This window comes from Canis lupus, chromosome 26 (assembly GCF_003254725.2).
Source record: "Canis lupus dingo isolate Sandy chromosome 26, ASM325472v2, whole genome shotgun sequence".
Classification (NCBI taxonomy): domain Eukaryota; kingdom Metazoa; phylum Chordata; class Mammalia; order Carnivora; family Canidae; genus Canis; species Canis lupus.
The window spans coordinates 22,378,190-22,399,037 of NC_064268.1; the positions used below are offsets into that span (position 1 = coordinate 22,378,190).

Consider the following 20,848-nt stretch of genomic DNA (forward strand, 5'->3'; position numbering starts at 1 on the left):
TTTAATACTACTACCTCAGTCAAGGGTGCAATCTTTCACAGCTTTTTGAGCAAAACTTCTCTGCCCTGAGAACTGGCAAAAGACTGTCAAGAAGTGGCTATTATCCTCGCTTACCTTAATGGTCCAGCAAACGAAAACCACACTAGCCTCAGCGATGAGGAGAAAGTATATAGAAAGATTAGAGACAAGTCTGGAGTCAGATGCCTGACTCAAAGCTCTGCAGGATCTTCAGGTAGATCACAACTTCACTAGGTAGAGAGATCTTGAGGATTAAATGAGATGATATAGGAATGTTCTTCCTCCGGTACTGCTCGATAGTTGGGAGAATATAATTCCAGTCCCAAAGAATACGACAGCGGAAAGGGGTTGATAAGTGCAACGCATTTTTTTTTTTTCCGAATAGAGAAACTGAGTCCCAGGGTGGGCTGGTGCCCTCCTACCCTTTCTTATCCCACACACTCACTTATGGACACTCGCAGGGCATCCTCCTACACAAGTCAGTGTGCCCCAGTTCCTGCAGCGCCCAGCTGCTAAGATTGAGTTCTCAACAGGTTTTTTTCGAAATTGAATCTAAAATATGGTAATAATTGCTACCATTTATATAACTCTTTACAAAGCAACGACTGGCTAGATCAAAATCAGTTACCCTCTGATTTTGAAGAACACAACTTCGTCCTTTCTCATCCTGCACGTCTGGGCCAGTTTCAGCTTGTAAGTAACAGGGGAAGTGAACTTCACTTCGAAGTTCATCTACAAAGGAAGACAGTCGCCCACACATTCCTCTCCTCACCCTAACCGAGGTCAAAAAACGCACAAAGTGGAAACTCGGGAGGTTCGGCGCGGATTAAGACCCTGGGGACGGGACTCGAACCCCCCAACACCCAGGAGAAGTTCCCCACTACGACTCACCGCGTGAGCCCACCTAGAGCCAACACTCACAGCAGCTACATCCAAGCAGAGTGGCGCTAACCAAGCACATACAAACTCCACCCTCAGCCAATCAAAACACCCCGCCTTCGCCGCCGGACCAATGAAGAGCAGCGGATGTGGCCGTCCACACGTAGCCTCAATGCTTGCTGGGAGTTGTAGTTTAAAATGAGGAGCGGGACACTCCGAGTCCAGGTTCCCCCTCCTCCCGCCCCCACCGGGTGATCCCGCCCCGTCAGCTCCCCCAGCCAATCAGCAGCACTAGTCTGCTCAGCCGCTCTCCATCTCTCTCTCCCGGTCCCCCCCCCCCCCCAGGCGCCCGCGGCGACCTAGGCCGCGGCCAGATGTGGGGCGGGAGGACCGGCGCCTTGCTCCGGGTGTGCGGGCTGTGGCCGGCAGGGGCCCTCGGAAGGAGACCGCTGAGCTGCGATGCTGCGTCTCTGGCGGGGAGCGGTTCCTCCCAGTGTTGGAACTGCGGCGGCCCCGGGGGCCCCACGCGGGGGGACGGGTTCTTCTGCCCACAGTGCCGCGCGCTGCAGCCGCCTGACCCCACTCGAGATTACTTCAGCCTCATGGACTGGTACGGGAGGCGGTTTCGGGAAACGCGCGAACGAGAGAGGCGTGGGCCGGCCTGCGAGGGGCTAGGGCCGAGAGTGCCTGGGGAGGAGAGGGCGGGACCGGTTAGCCTGGTGGGCGGAGCCGTAGAGAAGGGGGGTGGGGCCCGGGAGCGCCGGGGTGGGATTGCGGCCCGTGCCACAGGAAATTGAGGGGTGGGACTGAGCTTGGGGCCTCAGGAGTGGAGACCCGAATGGCGGGAGGGGAGGGGGGGAAGGCGTTTAGGGGGTCTGAAAGGTGGAGGCTTCGGTGGAGGGAGACCTGGGGGGGGTGCCTGACGGAAGCGACCTGGAGGGGCTGGAGAAAGACTTGAGCGACAGGGCCAGAATGGTTAAAGTTGGGTTGAGACTTATAAGAAAGGGGTACTTAGGTGTTATCAGAGAAGGGAGTAGGGGGGCACCTGGGTGGCTCAGCGGTTGAGCATCTGCCTTTGGCTCAGGGCGTGATCCTGGGGTCCTGGGATCGAGTCCTACATCGGGCTCCCTGCAGGGAGCCTGCATCTCCCTCTGACTGTGTGTCTGCCCCTGTGTGTTTGTGTGTGTGTGTGTGTGTGTGTGTGTGTCTCATGAACAAATAAATAAAACCTTTAAAAAATAATAATAAGGGAGTAAAGGAGCCTCCAGGATTGTGGACACGCGGAGATGGGAGAGGAGTGCGCCTGGGGAGGACTTCGAAGCTCCCAGCCAGCCGCTTCCCCCCATTCATGTTTTCCATCTGGTTGTTCTTGAGTTACTTCCTTTTATAATAAATCTAGTAAGAAAAACAAACAAAATAGGGTGTAAAAGCATCCGAAAACTTAATATTGTCGGCTGAGTGTAAGGGAGAAGTGAGACCCAGAGGGAGAGAGGCTGAGAAGTGGCTGTTTTTCCTGTTACCCTCTGAAGGTGGAGGAGCTTGGAGAGGTGATGAAGTTTGAGGAGACCTAAGCTGTTAAGCCAGGGCAGGCTCCAGGAATGTAAAATGAAAGACAAAGAAGAAAGGACCTGGGCCTTGGAAAGATAGGGTGGGATTCAGGAATGGCCCTTCCCCTTAACTCTGGTATCTGCCCCTACCAGTCACTGCACACTACAGTGACACTATGCTTTAAGTTCTGCAAGCATACCAAATTCGTTCACACCTCAGGGCCTTTGCATATTCCCTCTGCCTCTAGATGACTTTTTCCTCTGGTCTTTATTTCTCATCATCATTCAGATCTCAGCTCAAATGTCATCTCTTTGTCCTCCCCATCTACCACTTTCTCTGACCCTATTCTCTTTTCCCTCACAGCACTTTTTGAAGTTATCTCTCTTTACATGTTTATTGTATTTTCCCCGGTGAGAATAGGAACCAGGCCCATAGTATACAAATCTGTGAGTATTTGTTGCATGGATTTTATCTCCCAATTTCCTTACAGTAACCGTGCCTTCAGAGTTGACACAGCAAAGCTCCAGACTCGGTACCAGCAACTACAGCGTCTTGTCCACCCTGATTTCTTCAGCCAGAGATCCCAGGTAGCCTGTTGGCCACCCCTTAATCATACCCAAACACTACTGTACACAGGGTGGGTGCCAGTGGCCTTGTGGTGATGTGATTATCAGAGACAGAGCTAACAACCAGCTCCACCCTGGGGCAGCCTGACCTCAGGTAGCCACGCCCTAAACCTGCCTTGCACTCATAGCTTTTACCTGACTTCCCAGAAGAATCAGAACCCATCAGTTGAAAATAAAGACAGCTCATCCCACACCAGTTCTACTTGGGAGACTTCCTTAGTTGTCTGCCCGACAGTATTTTATGAAACAGTATGTGAATTTAATATGGCTGATTTAGATGGTAATGAGATTATCTTCATCTCTACTAACAGACTGAAAAGGACTTCTCAGAGAAGCATTCAACCTTGGTGAATGATGCCTATAAGACCCTTCTGGCTCCTCTGAGCAGGGGACTATATCTTGTAAGGTGATTTCCCAACCCTTCTGTGCGTGACTCCATGGTATCCATTGTGCTGTGGGACAGCTGCTCCCCTTTATTCAGCAGAAGAGTGCTTGAGACCTGATCTAGTTTAGGGACCCAAAGATAATTAGCCTCAATAATACTACATGTGAATAGTTTTCTCTGAGTATTTGTAAATCTTACTTGCCAATTGCATTTTTTTTTTTTTACCATTTTTTATAAATTCCAAAGATTGTATAGTGGTAGCATTTAGGAAAGAGTAATTTTGGGGTTTTTAAGGAGGGAGGAAAGAGTTTTAGCTCCTTAGAATTTTAGGATTTTATAGAGCCTTTACAAATATCTAGTTGAGTCTCCCAAGTGGAGGATCAGCCCCCCAGGATCACAGTTTCAAGTAGCAGAGAGGAATTCCATCTCAGCACTCTCTCAGTCTAACTTTCCCATACCCTTTGTTCACTCTTTCACTATATTTTGAAAGTTTTGTGAGGTTTTTTTATGAATGATATTCTGTTCCGTGAGTAGGATTTATGACTCTGGCCACAATCTTTTCAACCAATCTTACTTTTCTCTGCTTTATATCCCAATAGCTAAAGCTCCATGGAGTAGAGATTCCTGAAGGGACAGATTATAAAATGGACAGGCAGTTCCTCATGGAAATAATGGAAATCAATGAAAAACTTGCAGAAGCTCAAAGTGAAGCTGCCATGAAAGAGATTGAATCTATTGTCAGAGGTAAAAGATAAAATACCACTGAATGCATTTTATTGCTGTTACAAGTACATGTTCAAGGTTGGGTGAAAAATTAATATAAAGACTACATATTGGTCATCATAATGATTCAGGGAGTATTTTTCTGTCTTGATTATACTGAAACGAATTTTATCTGGAGATTAGACTCACAACACCCCTTTCCGGAAGGCAGCCTTAAACCAAGAACATAATAATATTTTGCAGATTGCAATCCTCCTTCCTACCCATGACATCATTTAGATGTTATTATTGTCTCTGATAAGAATAAATAGGCCATAGAAGCTCATGAAAATGCCCAAGGTCACATTGCAGAGCAAAGATGGAAAAACTGACTTCTGATTACATATTGCCTTGCTTTCCGCTTTATTTAATACTGTATCAGTCAGAGTTATCTAGAGAAAGAGAACCAGTAGTATATATGTATATATGGAGATAGAGAAATCTGTTTTAAGGAATTGGCTCATAGAATTGTGAGGCCTAACAACTCCAAAATATGTAGGGCAGACCAGCAGGCTGGAAAGTCAAGCAGGACTTCTATGCCCACACTATCAAAGCTAATCTTGACCTAAAGTCAACTGGTTGTAAATGTCAATCACATATACAAAATACCTTCACGGCAATATCTAGGCTAGTGTTTGACCAAACAACAGGCACCATAGCCCAACCAACGTGACACATAAAATTAACCATGCCATGTAGAAAAAGTCCTAAGTTCTCTCTCCAATTGTATGTATGTATGTACTTTCACAAATATTTGTGGCATGCCTACTGTGTATCAAGCATTGCTTAAGACACAGTAAACAAGAAAGACATGGCCCATGTCTTCATGGAGTTTATATAGTTCAACTCAATGTGTCCAAAATGGAATTCATGAGCCTCTCCCATCCCTCCTAAAAAAACCTATTCCTCTGCTGATGTTCTCTAAATGCACAAGTCCAAAACACTGTGGAGGCATTCTTAATAATTTATCCTCCCTTACCCCATAAACAGTCCTCCCCAAATCTTGAAACGCTGGCCTTCTAAATGTGTCCCAAATCTGTTTCCACTGCCAGCACCCTGTTCCCAGCTGCCATTCTTTCTTACCTGGACAGCTGCAATAGCTCCAGACTGATCTAGCTGTGCCTTCAATCTAATACATTCCTACACTATTTAATCAATTCCTACACTATCAATCTAATCTAACATATTCCTACACTATCACTTATGTGATGTTTTGAAACCTAAATCTAATCATATTTACCATTGCTCTTGCTTTAAAACTTTAAGTGGTTTCCCACTACTCTTGGGTTAAAGACCAAAGTCATTAGTATGGCTTACAAGGCCCTATATGATCTGATCTCTGCTTCTTCCCATTTGCCCCTCCACTGTCTCACACAGGCTATTTTTAGTTCTTCATCTGTACCAAGAACCTTTCTACCGCAGGGCCTTTACACATGCTGTTCTTCTGCTTAAAACCCTCTTCTCTTCCTCTTCCTCTAGTTAACTCTTCCTCTTCCAGATCTGGGAGCAATCAACACTTCCTCAGAATCCTCAGAGAACCTCTTTATCTGTACAGTGTGTAGCTCTCCCTTAGGACTAATCACAGTTATAACCTTTACTGTTCTCCATGAGATTATTGACCAATATCAGCCACCCTCCTTCCTTAGACTGGAAGTTCTGCAGAGGCAGTAATTGTGTCTGCTTTTTGGTCCCCCTCATATTCTCAGCCCATAGAATAGGACATGGTGTATAACAGGGGCTCAATAAATATTAATTGAGTGAATAAGTAATGAACAAAGAAGCTAAAATCAGTAAAGTGGGAGTCTATCAGCTAGGGATGTATCAACAGCCTTAGGGCTAGTTGGTGTTGGAAGAAGACCTCAGGGCTTACAGTCAGAAACTCCATCTGCACAGCTTTGGAAGGCAGAGGAATATGATGCTCTGCTGTAAGGGGGTCATGGGGTACAGTGTCAGCACTGCCTTTACCTGTGACCTTGAGCAAGCGACTTCACCTCCTCTGAGCTTCAGTTTCCTCATCTGTCAAATAGATTTAACATTAGTACTGCGTGTTGCAAGGACTAAATTAAATAAGGCAAAACAAATAACACAGTGCTTAATCCATAGCAGGTGCTCAGTCACCGGCAGGGGTTATCCTAGCCCTATAGTGAATGTCTGGTTTTGAACAGGTCACCGAGCTTCATTTAGATTAATTTCTAAGTTTCCTCCCCAAAGTAAGCAAATATTCAAGGGCATAGAGCTAGTTAGATCTGGGGCGGAACTTTAGAGCCTCTAGACTCCTAGTCCAGTGCTTTTTTGTTAACACGTTGCTAGTTTCCCACCACTCTCCCGGAGTCTAGAGACTTGGGGTCTGCTCCCAACTCCTCCACTCAACCAACCATATGACGAGGGCCATCTCCAATACTTGCAACTGTCTACAATGGGGATATAACGTATTTGAAAGTGCTTTGAAAGCAGGCACCATATAAGTGATTGATACCCTTTATATGTGGAAAACACATGGTAAAATTCTTCATTTCCTAATGAGGAAACAGCAGAAACATGAGGTAGCTGCTCCCTTTACCTTATCTGGCATTCTCTCTTATGGTACAATATGATCTAAATGTTCCATTTTCCTGGGAGGCTGTATAATTTGCAGATGGTTGCTTGAAACACTTTAATGCCCTGCCCATTTTTCTCCTACCTGAAATCTAGAAGATTTCAGACTGCTTGGTGGAGACAAAGCATTTCCTTGTCCTTTTTTTCTTTTTTTTTATGATTACATAGCCATCTTACAAGCCTTAGTGTTTGTCCCTCAGACCTTTCAGAGGTAGAAAAACAGAATGTGAGTAGGGTCAGCTGCACTAAACAGGAGTTGCCAGGGTGCCTGGGTGGCTCAGTCGGTTGAGTGTCTGACTCTTGGCTTTAGCTCAGGTCACGATCTCAGGGTTGTGGGATTGAGCCTCCAGTTGGACTCTGTGCTCAGTGGGGAGTCTGCTGAGATTCTCTATCTCTCCCTCCTCCCTCTCTCTTTCCCTTTCCGTCCCTCTGCCCCTCCCTCGCATGCACATGTGCATTCTCTCCCTCCCTCCCCTCCTCATAAAAATAAATAAATCTCAAAACACAGGACCTGCCATCATGGGACATGTGGACACAAGGCTTATGAGGTCTTATCCTGGAATCTAAGTTCCATGTTATGTTGTGTTGAAACCAGCTACACAGTGTTATCTTTACATCGTTAGTCTATATAAATAGAAAAATTAAGATAATAATTTTCTCTTTCAGCTAAACAGAAAGAAATGACTGACTATGTGAGCAGAGCTTTTGAACAAGGTACTTTCTTCATTCCTTGACTTTCTTAAATATGGAAAGAAATTGTAAGCACTGAGGTATAACTATCTATTCAGTTAAGACCTATTATATACCCATCCTATGATAGGTACATGGAGAGCTCTAAAATATAGACAAGTCGACATTTATCCCTTTGAGGATTTACAGCCTTGCGGGAGAAATAAACTGTATGCCCCAAACAGTAATGTGCCAGCAAAAGAGTATATGAAAGTGCTTCTATTCCCCTTTTAGCAAGTAGGAGAAGTTAAGGTAAGGAATGTAGGCTGATCCTGAGGGCAAGGCTGCACAGTCGACATTTGGCAAAGCCTACCCCTTCTGCAAAGCCCAGGAGAAGCCCATGGCAGAGCTGTGCCCAAATTACAAAAATGGAATATTCATCCTCGTCCCCATTGCTCCTGGCTTTCAGGGCCAAGAGATTGAGTCTATTTCTGGCTATTTTGAAGTAAGACCAGTTTTTCTTTCCATCCCAGACTTGTGCCACCCCTTAAATGAGAGAATAATGGCCCTTTGGCTAAGGGATCATTTGATTGCAGGAAGCAGAAAGGCCACTCAAGCTAGCCCAGATAAAAAAGAAGTTTATTATAAGAAATTAGGACTATATCCCCAAATCCAAAGAGGAAGTCGCTGTGATGATTATAGTATACAGTGTGATAAGATCTTTTCTGGGGCAAAGCCTAGGAACCCGAAACCATTCTGGAACCAAAGCTGTGGTCCTAGACTCAATGCCTCTGGCAGTTTCATTCCAACTTCTCACTATAAACCAGTTCGACCCACTTCCTCAGTGTACAGTGCTCCAAAGCAGTCACCCCCACTGGATGACTCCTTAGTTCTCCTAGGTCTATTACCTTATGAGAACAAAGACTTTGACCATCTGACTATAGTCCCCTAGACACAACTCTAGATTCCTGAGAGGGGCTATTTGATTGGCCCAGGTTGAGCCAGATGTCCACTCTAGTCCCATCAGCTAATGCTGAGGGGATAGGCTTACAAAGTGTGCCATCTAGTTTGCAGGACTGTAGAAGTCCATTCTGAGACACAGGCAGAGTGAGGGTCTCTAAAAAGATGCCAGGCAAATACAGATTAGCAGCCTGATATGTCTGCCTGAAATCCATGAACCCAACCCACTGGCTATTCAGGTATTCCAGCAGGGCTCACTCCCATCTCCTTTTGTACTTTTATAGATTTTGTAGATTTTTTTTTAAAATTTTTGTAGGTTTTAAGAATATATTTAGGTACAATTTAAGGAATAAAAATAGAAGAAATATGGGATCCCTGGGTGGCGCAGCAGTTTGGCGCCTGCCTTTGGCCCAGGGCGCGATCCTGGAGACCTGGGATCGAATCCCACATCGGGCTCCCGGTGCATGGAGCCTGCTTCTCCCTCTGCCTATGTCTCTGACTCTCTCTCTCTGTGACTATCATAAATAAATAAAAAAACTTAAAAAAAAATAGAAGAAATACCCACCCAACTTAAATAGAACATGCAAAGAAGATATACAAATAAGCACATGGAAAAATGTGCAACATCACTGATCATTAGGCAAATGAAACTCAAAACCACAACAACATACGGCCTCATACCCATTAGGATACTAGTATTAGAAAATCCAGAAAAATTGGGACACCTGGGTGGCTCAGCTATTGAGCGTCTGCCTTTAGCTTAGGGCATGATCCTGAAGTCATGGGACCGAGTCCCACATCAGGCTCCCTGCATAAAGTCTGCTTCTCCCTCTGTCTATGTCTCTGCCTCTCTCTGTCTCTCAAGAATAAATAAATAAAATCTTTAAAAAGAAAAAAAGAAAACCCAGAAAAATAACAGGTATTGGCAAGGGTCTGGGGAACTTAAAATTTTTGCTCACTGTTGGCAGGGCTGTAAAATACTTCAGCCACTACAGAAAACATTATGATATTTCCTCAAGAAATTAAAAATAGGATCGCCATACGATAGAAGCAGTTTCACTTCTAAGGATATACCTGAAGAATTGACAGCAGAGATTCAGAGAGATACTTGCACATTGTCAAAAATAAAGCCAGATACTAAACTGGTAAGGATAGATTTTAATTAGTAATAACTATTGAAATAGGGAACAGTCCAGGGTGAACTGCACTCCCAATTTGTACAGAGGTACCTGGGCGTTTTAAAAGAGAATGAGCGGGATGGGGGTGCCTGAGTGGTTCAGCCAGTTGAACATCTGCCTTCAGCTCAGGTCATGATTGCAGGACCCTCATGGGGCTCCCTGCTCCAAGAGGAGCCTACTTCTCCCTCTCCTTCTGCCTGCCACTCCCCCTGCATGTGCTCTCTCTCTTCCTCTGTCAAATGAACAAATAAAATCTTTTTTAAATAAAACAATAAAGAGAGAATGAGGGAATAGGGTGGTAGATGAGCACGGTCTCTGTAGTCTGGGAAATGACAAAAAAGGAAGGTGGTGGGGGTTGGTCCATGTGAAACCGATCTGGGTTTGTTAACTAGGGCTTATCAAAGTTAGGCTCCTACCTTCCCCCAGATACTGAGAGAAAAGGGCCCTACCTTCTGGTGTTGGCTACAAAAAAACAGTAAGAAAAAGATAGGAAGAAGAGACATTTTTCTTTCCCCTGAACAATGTAGGTCCGTTTCTCATTTGATCGCCCTTTGTTTATTAAGGACTGGCTGAACCATCTGTTGAGACTTGGTAAAAGAGGATATTTGCTGGATGACTTGAGCAATCAGGCATATAATGAGGAGCATCTCTATGGAAACAAAGAGAAAACAAAGGCTAATGGTGGGAGCAGACTATAAACCCAGTTTCTGAGTCCAGAGGGTGGGCAGTCACTTGAGAAGACACTGAACTCCAGCATCTTTACACAGTGGTATGAGGACAGCAGTGGCAATCTGATAGATTTCTCGTTTTATAGTTTGAATGTTGGTAATGACAGCGTAGACTTCCATGTCACAGCCATAGCTGCTTCCCATGAGCAGAGCATGGAAGGCAAAGGAGTTGTGGTGGACTTTTTGAGTAGCCCACGTAGCAGCAAGTCCAGGCACAAAAGTCGCCCACTCGTAACTTGTAGTGATGAGTTCTTTGATATTTACATCAAGTCGTCTGGTCTTATCATACAGGGCATTTTCAGATACCAGAGGGAAGGGTGACCACAATAAAACCCGATTCCCAGAAAGGATCAGGTTTTAGTTCTCACTGATGGCAAGTCAGGAGGGAAGGAGAAAAATAGGAAACAGCACTTTGGGGAGTAGTAGCCGGATATTGAAGGAAACTAGGAGAATTAAAAATTTGCTAAGAGCTAAAAAGAAAAGAAAAGAAAAAGAATTTGCTAAGGGCTGACAAAATGTGTAAGATGGCAGGATCCAGTTCAGTTTACAGGAAGATAAAATCTCAGGACTAGATTCTGGTGTATAGACTTTTCCACTGTCATAAAATTTCTATATACAGTCACCCCCCTTTGTAATCAAAGGTTATCAAGGTAGGAATAGTTTTGTTTACAAAATAATTTTAGTTGCATTAAAGTTGGCCTAATTGTTTACATAAATGCATTGAGAATGGTAATCAGCCATACAAACCCTTGTTAAGTTTTCTTTATGGAAATTTTTTTTTTAAGATTTTATTTATTTATTCATGAGAGACACAGAGAGAGAGAGGCAAAGACACAGGCAGAGGGAGAAGCACACTCCATCCATGCAGGGAGCCGGATGTGGGACTCGATCCTGGGACTCCAGGATCACTCCCTGGGCCAAAGGCAGGCTCCAAACCACTAAGCCACCCAGGGATCCCCTTATGGAAGTTTTTATAAAGAATCTCAGATTGGACTTTAAAAGGCCCTCAATGAGGGGCGCCTGGGTGGCTCAGTCAGTTAAACACCTCACTCTTGATCTCAGCTCAGGTCTTGATCCCAGGGTCATGAGTTCAAGCCCTGCATAGAGCATGAAGCCCACTTAAAAAAAAAAAAAAAAAAAAACCTTCTCAATGCTAGGAAGTCAAACCAAGAATTTGCCATCAGATATGACCTGCACTACCTATAGATTTGGACCTCTTCTCAAGGTGCCCCAAAACATCCTAAATATCTTGGGCCTGCAAGGGAATGATCTTCTTTACTCACCTGTAAGGATGGGAAGTCTATAAGCCAGGTGGCAACCCGGTTTTTTCCAAGAGGGCTTTGTAAGTTTTGGCACCATAAAGTTGACCTAACTTCCTTAAAATTGTCTGTTCTGTCTGATTTTATGCATCATTTTGGTCATATAACAAATATTTTAATTTATGTCCTATCGATTTTTGCTAAGCATATGCAAATAGCTATATTGCCTTGAAAATAAGAACATCTGGGGTGCCTGGGTGGCTCAGTCGATTAAACATCTACCTTAACCTCAGGTCATGATCCCAGGGTCCTGGGATCCAAGTGGGGCTCCCTGCTCAACTGGGAGCCTGCTTCTCCCTCTCCCCACTGCTGTGTGTGCTCTCTCTCCCTCTCTTTCTAATAAGTAAGTAAATAAAATCTTTTTTAAAAAAAGAATATTCAATAATAGTTTCAGAGTTTTTTGGAGAATCAGGCAGGGAGAAAAGATAAATGTTTCCATTTTGTTTACAAAAGTAAAACTTATTTCTTAAGTTCCACATATTAGTGAAATTATATGATATTTATCTTTCTGTGATTGACTTATTTCACTTAGCATTATACTCTCTAGCTCCACCCACATCATTGTAAATGGCAATATTTCATTCTTTTTTACAGTAAATATTCCAGTGTATATGTATATATAGAGAGGATCACAACCCAAGCCGAAGGCAGATGAGAAGATATATATATCTTCTCTATCCATTCATCAGTGGGTGGACATTTGGACTGTTTCCATAATTTGCTATTGTAGATAATGCTGCTGTAAACATTGGGGTGCATGTATCCCTTCAAATTATTTTTGTATTCTTTGGGCAAATACCTAGTAGTGCAATTCCTAGATTATAAGGTAGTTCTATTTTTAACTTTTTGAGGAACCTCCATATGTTTTCCAGAGTGGCTGTACCAGTTTGCGTTTAAGAAACAAAACAAACGTGGGGCACCTGGGTGTCTCAGTTGGTTAAGTGTCTCACTTTGGCATAGGTCATGATATTAGGATCCTGGAATTGAGCTCCTCCCTCCCTCCACCCCATCAGACTCCCTGCTGAGTGGGGACTCTGCTTCTTCCTCTTCTTCTATCCCTCCCCCTGTTCATGCTCTCTCTCTCTCTTTCCAATAAATAAATAAAATCTAAAAAATAAAATAAAATAAAAAAAGCAAAGGCACCTGGGTGGTGCAGTTGGTTAAGCCTCCAACTCTTGGTTTCATCCCACATCATGATCTCAGTGTCGTGAGATAGAGTCCCCTTGGGCTCCATACTCAGCCTGGACTTTGCTTGGGATTCTCTCTCCCTCTCCTTCCGCCCCTCTCACTTGTGCTCGCTCTCAGTCTCTCTCTAAAATAAATACATAAATCTTAAAAAAAGGGGGGGGATAAAGAAACAAAACAATCATGGGGTGGGGGGCAAACCAAGAAACAGACATTTAACAATAGAGAAACTGATGGTTAACCAGCCAGGAGGTAAGTAGGGGGATGGGTTAAACAGGTGATGGGGATTTAAGGAGTGCACTTGGGATGAGCATCGGGTGTTGTATGGAAGTGTTGAATCACTAAATCATACACCTGAAACTAATATTACACTGTTAACTGGAATTTCAATTAAAAATAAATATATAAATACTTTTTTTTTTATTTAAGTAAAACTTACTAGATTGTTGTGGCATGAACCCACTGGCTTTTTCATTCAAATTTTGGAAATTGTAACTTAGTTTATTGTTTTGATCTCAAGGTTATTTAAGCAATGCCATCAGAAGCCTGTACCTGGTACAGTCCTTTTTCATGGGTCTCTAAGACAGTCCCTTTTTTTTAAGCACACATATTCTGGCATGTAGCTGGTTGCAGGAGCTTTTAGGAAAGCATCAGAGTAGAACAACAACTATCTGTGGATAGCAAAAGATAAAATAACCACAATTAAAGATCTGATGAGGGACACCTGAGTGGCTCAGTGGCTGAGTGTCTGCCTTTGGCTCAGGTCGTGATCCCGGGGGTCCCACATTGGGCTCCCTACATGGAGCCTGCTTCTCTCTCTGCCTGTGTCTCTGCCTCTCTCTGTGTCTCTCATGAATAAATAAATAAAATCTTTTAAAAAAAATAAAGATCTGATGAAAGTTATAAAAATAATTAAGATTGTCAAGGAAATTTGGTGGTTTCTGTGACAGAATAGTTTAACATAATAACTAGACTAATAACATAATACCAAGCCATATTGTAGTGAAGGCATTGATAAATTTCTAGGAACTTTATAATATTTCTGAAATAATAACATTTTACCCATACAAATATAACCTAGAGAAGATTAAATATCTCTTCTTTGACAGTGCTTCCCATGCAACGTTATCAAATAAACCTAATTAGTTTAACAGCTCTCTTTTAAGAAAGTAAGAGAACAAATCCTATGAGGTTTTCTAGAGATCCTCTCAGAAAATTCATAGTTTGAAGTTAGGAAGTCTTTATTTAAAATTTGATTTTGGGAAGTTGTCCAAAATGTCAAATGCTTTAAATATTTAATTAAATAGGATCATAGGTCATTGTGAAACAATAACTCAGTTATCCATTTAACCAATGTGGTGATAAAAAAACTTCAAAGGCAGATACAGGAGATAACATGAAAAATGAAGAACCTTAGTTCTGAATAGTGAGAAGTCTTTATTCTCTTAAGTAATGAAAGATATGATAAAGACAACATGAAGCGCAGGAAATTATTTTGATAAGACATAGAATGTATATTACCTAGGCAGATTACTCAAAAGGTAAAGAAAAATCTTTTACAGTCTTTTATTAAGACCAGATCAATAATCAAAAAAAACTTTGTCATTTTAACACAGGAAACCAAACTCTGGTTTTGTCAGTATACTATTTAGATCAAAGTTCATTTCAAGGGGCACCAGGGTGGCTCAGTGGTTGAGTGTCTGTCATCAGCTCTGGTTGTAATCCTGGGATCAAGTTCCATGTCAGGTGGCCTGCAGGGAGCCTGCTTTTCCCTCTGCCTATATCTCTGCCTCTCTCTGTGTGTCTCTCGATAAATAAATGGAATCTTAAAAAAAAAAAAAAGTTCATTTCAAGAGGCGCCTGGCTGGCTCAGTCAGTGGAATGTATGACTCTTGATCTCAGGATTGTGAGATCATTGGGTATAGAGATTACTTAAAAAATAATAATATTAAAATCTTTTTTAAAAATTAAAAAAATAGGGATGCCTGGATGCTTCTGGCTTCAGCTCAGGACCTGATCCCAGAGTTCTGGGATTGAGTCTCCATCAGGCTCCCTTCAGGGAGCCTCCCTTCTCCCTCTGTCTGTGTCTCTGCCTCTCTCTCTGTATCTCTCGTGAATAAATAAAATCTTTAAAAAATAAAAAAATTTTAAAAATTGAAATTAAAAAATAATCTTAGTCAGCTTTGACCTCACATAAAATTCCTTTCCACAAACCTACCACTCTCAATATCTATTCATGTTTGGTTCTATTCTTTCCCTCTTTCACATTTTACTTTAGGACAAAATTACTCTTTTTTATTTTTTATTTTTATTTTTTTTAAAGATTTTATTTATTTATTCATGATAGTCACAGAGAGAGAGAGAAAGAGAGAGAGGCAGAGACACAGGCAGAGGGAGAAGCAGGCTCCATGCAGGGAGCCCGACGTGGGATTCGATCCCAGGTCTCCAGGATCGCGCCCTGGGCCAAAGGCAGGCGCCAAACCGCTGCGCCACCCAGGGATCCCTCTTTTTTATTTTTTATCTTAACAGAAACATACTCTTCATTCTTTTTTTTTGTTTAAAATCTTATTTATTTGAGAGAGAGAGACAGAAATAGTGACAGTACAAGCGAGGAGAGAGAGAAACAGGCTCCCAACTGAGCAGAGAGCCTGACACAGGGCTTGATCCCAGAACCATAGGATCACAACCCAAGCCAAAGGCAGATGACCAACCAACTGAGCCACCTAACTTGTAGTCTCATTTTTTTATGTATTGATTATAAATTTTGACCATTAGTAACCTTTATTTTACAGAGAAAACTAGGAAGTAGACAATTGAAAACTATAATACACCAGTATTCTGTAGTAGATAAGCAGATTTTATGAGTTTACCATCTTCATAAGCTATAGAGGTATATGCTTCCTACAATACAAGTTTTTTTAAGGTGGCAAGAACATGTTGATTAAGAGACCCAAGATCCTGCTGAGTGAAGTAAGTCAGTCGGAGAAGGACAAACATTATATGTTCTCATTCATTTGGGGAATATAAATAATAGTGAAAGGGAATATAAGGGAAGGGAGAAGAAATGTGTGGGAAATATCAGAAAGGGAGACAGAACGTAAAGACTCCTAACTGGGAAACGAACTAGGGGTGGTAGAAGGGGAGGAGGGCGGGGGGTGGGAGTGAATGGGTGATGGGCACTGGGGGTTATTCTGTATGTTGGTAAATTGAACACCAATAAAAAATAAATAAAAAAAAAAAAGAAATTAAAAAAAATTTAAATTGGGCAATACAGGAAATGTTATTTAGACATTACAATTACTTTTTAAAATAAATAACTCTAGATACATCATAAAAAAAAAGAGTCCCAAGATCCTTGATCTCTTGGACCATATAAAAATAAATAGCTAAAAGTGTATCAACTTAAACTTTTGCTTAATAGTGAATATTTCAACACTTTATCTTATTTAGAGATTATTTATATATTTAATGACTATTATTTAACTTAGCTTACCATGACTCTAAGGTTCCAAGTTGCCAAAAATACTTTGGAAATTATTTTTAGGCAGCATATTATAAAACATAATTATTGTCATTATAAATAAAGCTTGTCAAAAAATTTTTTAAAAATAAAAAAAAAGTTTGTCAGGATGATTTGAGTAATATCAAATTTACCATCTCTATAATCTTAAACATCTAATAAGTATAATATTAGGTTATTAGACTAGTAAGTCCAAGGACAATTAAAATGTATGTTTGCATTACAATTTAATGTTAACAACTCTGAAAACATACCTACTTTATTAAACCAACAAACTAAACTAGTCTTATTTACCAAAGATTTATACAAGTATGTGACAATGAAAAATATTTGAGTTGGGTCCTATATTTCTGGAAGTTTTAGGAAGACTTAATTTATGTGTGAACTTATTTCTCTCTAAGACAATCAGGATACAACTCTTTGAAGGGATTTTATAAATTAATTTGGTAATACCATTGGGAGATAGGGAAATATATATACAAATCAGACATACATCCATAAATGTACAGGCAGACACAAATACAGATTTCACAGCTTTCTTTTCTTTTCTTTCTTTCTTTCTTTTTCTTTCTTTTCTTTTCTTTTCTTTTCTTTTTTTTTTAAGATTTTATTTATTTATCCATGAGAGGCACAGAGAGAGAGGCAGAGACACAGGCAGAGAGAGAAGTAGGCTCCATGCAGGGAGCCCGATGTAGGACTTGATCCGGGGCCTCCAGGATCACGTCCCGGGCCGAAGGCAGGCACTAAACCACTGAGCCATCCAGGGGCCCCCAGATTTCACAGTTTTCATTTTAAAACTTTATCTGTGGGACACCTGGGTGGCTCAGCAGTTGAGCACCTTCCTTTGTCTCAGGGCATGATCACGGGGTTCCGGTATCTAGTCCTACATCGGGGTCCCTGCGGGGAGCCTGCTTCTCTCTCTGCCTGTGTCTCTGCCTCTCTCTCTGTGTCTCATAAATAAATAAAATATCTTAAAAATAATAAAATAAAAAATAAAACTTTATCTGTAAATCAGACTGGCTACGTTGGTCAATAGAGTTAGTTTTATTCTTGCTGGGAAGGAAGCCTCACCTTAATGTCTCTGTTTATTTCAGATGATTTGGAAAAAGCCAAGGAAATGTTAACAAAGATGAGATACTTTTCAAATGTAGAAGAAAAAATCAAGTTAAAGAAGATTTCCCTCTAATGATTACTAGTTTAAAAGTTTCAAAAATAAAGTTCTTGTCTATTTCTTTTCTGGCTTCTGCTAATTGAGATTAGAGATGCTTTCACCGCTTCTACCATCCGAGAAGCATTAATGGATGACGAAGTTTATCATGCCAGAGGAAACACAGTGTAGCCAGAGCTTGGGTGGTCAGTTCTTTGTGTGATACTTGATACAACATGCTCCCCATCCTGGCCGCTTAAAGGAAGTGGGGATGGGCCCAACCTGAGGCCCTGGAGAAGGCATTGTCAAACTTACTGCAAAGAGCCAGATAGTAAATGCATTAGGCTTTGTGGCCCATACCACCTCTGTTCTAACTACTCAACTCTGTCATTGTAGCTCTTTGTTTACAAAACAGCAGTGGGCTGGATTTGGCCCAGGGTTTGCCAGCCTTTGCCACAGAACCATATAGTCTCTCACGGTGGGCCTTTCACTAGTATCTGTGTTAGTATAGTCTTCAGGGCATTCAGTTTAGTAACCATACAAAGCTGCCTAAGGATCTCTTAGGCCTACATAAATGTAGATAAACATTATTAAGAATTAGCCTGGTGGGGCACCTGGGTGGTCCAGTTGCTTAAGCTTTTGACTTTGACTCGGGTCACAATCACAGGGTCCTGGGATTGAGCCCTGTGCCGGGCTCAGTGAGGAGTCTGTTTCTCTCTCTCCCTCTTCCTCTGTCCCTGTCCTAGCTCATGCTCCCTCTCTCTCAAATAAATAAAATCTTAAAAAAAAAAAAAAAGTGATGCTAAACACCAGCCACGTTTCCAGCTCTTTTTTTTTTTTTCCCAATCCCAATTTCTCTGGATAGTTGACACTGTCCTCACCATTTCCATGCTCCTCTAACCTAGTCCAAAGAACAACCCCCATTTATCCTTCTAGATCTTTGAAATTCAGATTAAGTTCTTGATTCATATCCAGAAGGGAGGAAAAAATGCCTCTTTTAAGTCTCTGGATCAAGGAAATTAAAACAGAAAATTCTGTTTAAGAAATTCCAAGAGAGGGGCCACCTGGCTGTCTCAGTTGGGGCATGTGACTCTTGATCTCAGGGTTTTGAGTTCGAGCCCTACAATGCATGTAGAGATTACTAAAAAGAGAGAAAGAAAGAAAGAAAGAAAGAAAGAAAGAAAGAAAGAAAGAAAGAAAGAAAGAAAGAAAGAAAGAAAGAGAAAGAAAGAAAGAAAAAGAAAGAAGAAAGAAAGAAAGAAAAGAGAAAGAAGAAAAGAAAGAAAGAAAGAAAGAGAGGAAAGAAAGAAAAAGAAAGAAAGAAAGAAGAGAAAGAAAGAAAGAAAGAAAGAAAGAAGAAAGAAAGAAAGAAAGAAAGAAGAAAGAAAGAAAGAAAGAAGAGAGGATCCCTGGGTGGCGCAGTGGTTTGGTGCCTGCCTTTGGCCCAGGGCGTGATCCTGCAGACCCGGGATTGAATCCCACATCGGGCTCCTGGTGCATGGAGCCTGCTTCTCCCTCTGCCTATGTCTCTGCCTCTCTCTCTCTCTCACTGTGTGCCTATCATAAATAAATAAAATAAATTTAACAAAAAAAAAAAGAAAGAAAGAGAAAGAAAGAAAGAAAGAAAGAAAGAAAGAAAGAAAGAAAGAAAGAAAGAAAGAAAGAAAGAAAAGAAAGAAAGAGGAGGAAAGAAAGAAAGAGATTCCAGGGCAGCCCTGGTGGCTCAGCGGTTTAGCGCTGCCTTCAGCCCAGGGCCTGATCCTGGAGACCTGGGATCGAGTCCCATGTCGGGCTGCCTGCATGGAGCCTGCTTCTGCCTCTTTCTGTGTCTCTACCTCTTTCTCTCTCTCTGTCTCTCATAAATAAATAAATAAAATCTAAAAAAAAAAAAAAAAGAAAGAGATTCCAAGAAATAACTCTTAGCATTGCTTGTTTATAATTGAAAAATCAGAGTTGTGAACCAAGGTTTAACTCCTAGTGCTTAAAACTGCAGCTCCTTTGGGTCCTCCCTCATCCTAGTCTAAGAATTTATCTTGTGAATCCTGATCCTGTTCTACGCAATTTGTTAACATTTTAGGATTTATACATCTTCGGAAGGCAAATTAACTACAGCAGCTGTCTGGCTTAATGGTATTTAGGAATATTAGACAATCACAACTCTCTTACATTTTACAAGGAGAATGAGTTATTTGTCTAAAAACACACAGGGAGGGCAGCCCGGTGGCTCAGCCGGTTTAGCGCTGCCTTTGGCCCAAGGCATGATTCTGGAGACCCAGGACCGAGTCCCACATCAGCCTCCCTGCATGGAGCCTGCTTCTCCCTCTGCCTGTGGTCTCTGCCTCTGTGTGTCTCTCATGAATAAATACATAAAATCTTTTAAAAAGGGGGTGGGGGGGGTAGAGTCTCTAAGTAAACAATTACAATGCAAGCAAATGTCCTGATTAAATTAGGTGCTTCTGCAAAGAAATAGGAGATGAAAGTAGTGTTTGAAAATACTTCTGCAGACAATCTTCATTCCTTCTTCAGACTAATGACCAGGGACCAAAACAATCTGACCACAAAAAGAAATCAGATAAACATTTTTGGAGGAACTTCAAAGAAACTTTTCCCTTACCTGTTGCTATTAGCTGGAAAGGCCACTGGGCATCCCAGCTAACTACTTCTGACTTAGGGGATATATAAAAAAGACTTTTTTTTTTTTTAATTCGTGAGAAACACAGAGAGAGAGGCAGAGACATAGGCAGAGGGAGAAGCAGGCTCCTCGTGGGGAGCCCAATGCGGGACTCCATCCCAGGACCCCAGGACCACGACCGGAGCCAAAGGCAGACACAACCACTGAGCCATCCAGGTGCCCCTAAAAAAGGCTTTATTTCTGAGTCAGTATAATTACTTTTGTTTGAGGTGGGGGTTGTTTTTGTTTTTGTTTTTGTTTCTCCCTTCACTCTTCCAAATTCTTTTCCTGTTAGGGTAAATTCCAAGTTTAGTTAGACTTCTAAATCCAGGACCCTTTGCATGTGTTCTCTGTCAAAGCCCTATGGGGAGGTAGGCTTCCAGACATCTGCCCAGGTTAGCGTTAGCAGCTCTATTTGGACTAAAGTTTTGTTTTGTTTTTTTAAGTTTATTATTTTTTAAGTTTATTTATTTAAGTAATCTTTACACCCAACATAGGGCTGGAACTCACAACCCCAAGATCAAGCATCACATGCACTTCTGAAGGAGCCAGCCAGGCACCCCTGAAGTAAAATTTCTGACCGAGTGAAGCAAACTGAGCACTCACCTCCCTCCCCACATCATTCCCAATATAGAAAAAAATTATCAGAACAAATAAG

The 20,848-nt window shown here is 41.9% G+C and overlaps 2 protein-coding genes across 6 annotated transcripts in view; one reads left to right on the plus strand and one right to left on the minus strand.

The window, feature by feature from the left end:
* CHEK2 (checkpoint kinase 2) overlaps window positions 1-878 on the minus strand; it is a 51,196-nt gene extending 50,318 nt beyond the window's left edge. The window contains 1 exon segment of the mRNA XM_035706226.2: window positions 647-878. Coding sequence (XP_035562119.1) covers window positions 647-778 — 132 coding nt within the window. The 5' untranslated portion in view covers window positions 779-878.
* A 274-nt stretch (window positions 879-1,152) lies between these two features.
* Window positions 1,153-20,848, plus strand: part of HSCB (HscB mitochondrial iron-sulfur cluster cochaperone) — a 38,503-nt gene continuing 18,807 nt past the window's right edge. For 2 of the 5 annotated variants that reach the window (XM_049101759.1, XM_049101760.1), the window contains exons 1-5: window positions 1,179-1,507; window positions 2,936-3,032; window positions 3,383-3,472; window positions 4,056-4,200; window positions 7,480-7,527. In XM_049101759.1, coding sequence (XP_048957716.1) covers window positions 1,272-1,507; window positions 2,936-3,032; window positions 3,383-3,472; window positions 4,056-4,200; window positions 7,480-7,527 — 616 coding nt within the window. In that variant the 5' untranslated portion in view covers window positions 1,179-1,271. Of the gene's footprint in view, window positions 1,508-2,935; window positions 3,033-3,382; window positions 3,478-4,055; window positions 4,206-7,479; window positions 7,528-17,466; window positions 17,606-20,687; window positions 20,838-20,848 lie in introns of those variants that run through there. The other 3 variants (XM_025474410.3, XM_049101761.1, XM_025474411.3) reach the window with 3 other exon arrangements.